Below are 2,133 nucleotides of genomic sequence, written 5' to 3'. Positions count from 1 at the left end.
GGAGTGGGGGTACTGGGTAGGCTCCATTCAAATTAGCTATATCAGTGTGCCACTTTTGCTTTTTTAAACATTCCAATTTTGGGATGGAAATTTTGGGAAATTGAATTAAAGAAGAGCTCAAGCAAAACAACGGATCATCTTATGAGATGAAGTCCAATCTCAAAAATGTAACCACTCCATACAGAGTACATAGAAATATAATAACTTTTTTCCACACTGAAACATGTAAATTTATGATCCATTGAGTTCCTTACTTCTCTTTGTTAGGATCACACCATCTGTATTTACATGTAAAAGTTCCATGCAGGATAGCTCATTCTCCTCTAGCACCTGAAATTGATAATTAGTAAAGAATGAATCTCAACATATCAGAAATTTTAGAGTCTCATGAGGGCTTTTTTTTCTAACGGGTATCCAGGCCTTTGGCCTGACTAGTCCCGTGGGCCACATGAGGCCTACTAACTAATAAGAACTCACAAGAAAGAGCATGTCTTGGCATCATTTATTCACAAGTAACAACTAGTCAATCAATAAATAAAAAAAATGAAACAAAGTATTTCCCCAAACCTTCTGCAACTCAGTTAAATTACTCCGTGATATAATGATTCTCCTGTCTTCTCCAACTTGTTTATTGAATATTCTGAGTAGTTCCTCTTCCTACAAATAGCAAGAAACAAAATAATTAATATAAGGATAACTCACAAGCAGATCTTACACCGAAGCAAGCTCAGTTGGCAGAAGAATGATATTGACCGTGTGGAATCCACCTAGGGGTCACTTTCAGAAAACTCTATAAATCCACACGGCAAAAGTAAAATTCTTGAGAGAAGATCCACATATCAAAAGGTTTAAGCAATCCAATTTCAAAAGGGCCTATAGATCCACACAGCAATAGCACAAAGCCTGAGAAAATCACTTCACTCATTGATAAATTTGTGTAAGCATATAGACCTACATATACTTTTTATCTGAGTCAAAACAGAAGCAATACTTATTAATCCACTAGCCCACAGATTATGTGATATCTATGGCATGTCTAGAAGCTCTAAAACTATAAACAACTCCATTCAGCCCACTTACAGCTAATCATGATATTGCATTGCTGCCCAAAAACCACTCCAACAGGACATAACATCTAACCTAACAACAAAAATAAAACCCCTTTTTCACACACATGCTACTAGACAAAACCTACTTAATAAAAAAAAAATATCCCCAACGTACCCCCCAAGAAAAAAAAAAAAAAAAAAAAATCTGGCCTGCGACATAGTATATGCTACGCTATGATTCTTGCTGTCATCACACTTCGAATCCCCACCACAATGACCTGGCATCATAAAACCTAATAAATATTTGAACATGCAGGCTTTTAGCATTAACTGAGTCAGATTTGAGGGTTGGCATGTTGCCAACAAATACTCTACACACCTGAACCTTCTGAGTTCCGGGAATAGTTGAGGCAGGTTAAGATCACCAAAGTTGAATAAACCACCATTTGGTGCCAAGCTCCAAGTGCAATGATAAGCAAAATACAATCAGGAGGGACATGAACATTTTTTTTGGCACTACCAGTTTTTCAAACCAACCCCAGGATTTGATCCCAGGACATGACGATAACAGACCACAGCCCTTACCAGCAGCGCTGGCTAGCACCTCCATGAACAGGCATAGTTTTTATATTTTGAATGGAATGGTATAGTTTTTTTATAATGGTTAAGGAAATAGTTAGCTTCCAAGCTGATGGTCAAACCCTAGCTTTATTTACAATGAACAAGTCCATTCTCTTTCTTGTTCTATTCTGAACAAATGTTTTGGGCCCAGTACCTGTGGGTTTTTGTATATCTCCCAGCCATCATGATGATTTGGCAAGGGAAGGGGTCAACAGGGAGTCATTGTATCTAAAAACTTATGAGGCTTATCCCCTTTGCTTTGACCTATCTTCTTGTTGTATACTATGATATGTACTTTACTTTTATCCTGGAAAAATAATTCCATTGCTATCTGTAGTTCCAAAAACGAAAAAACAAAAAACAAAGCACAAAACAAAAGAACTGTTCTTCCCATACACTAAAATTTAACAAAGTTGGAATATTCACATATTCTAACTAATACTTTTGTGGGGGGGGGGGGGGG

The 2,133-nt window shown here is 37.1% G+C and overlaps 1 protein-coding gene across 2 annotated transcripts in view; it reads right to left on the bottom strand.

The window, feature by feature from the left end:
- LOC122059726 overlaps nucleotides 1-2,133 on the bottom strand; it is a 40,597-nt gene that overhangs the window by 4,084 nt on the left and 34,380 nt on the right. For both annotated transcript variants that reach the window (XM_042622741.1, XM_042622749.1), the window contains 2 exons: nucleotides 568-657; nucleotides 255-330 (listed from right to left, as the gene is read on the bottom strand). In XM_042622741.1, the coding sequence (XP_042478675.1) occupies nucleotides 255-330; nucleotides 568-657 (166 nt within the window). The remainder of the gene's footprint in view (nucleotides 1-254; nucleotides 331-567; nucleotides 658-2,133) is intronic.

This window comes from Macadamia integrifolia, chromosome 2 (assembly GCF_013358625.1).
Source record: "Macadamia integrifolia cultivar HAES 741 chromosome 2, SCU_Mint_v3, whole genome shotgun sequence".
Taxonomy (NCBI): Eukaryota; Viridiplantae; Streptophyta; class Magnoliopsida; order Proteales; family Proteaceae; genus Macadamia; species Macadamia integrifolia.
The sequence above is the reverse complement of the archived record's forward strand: the minus strand, read 5'-3'. Positions and strand labels throughout refer to the sequence as shown.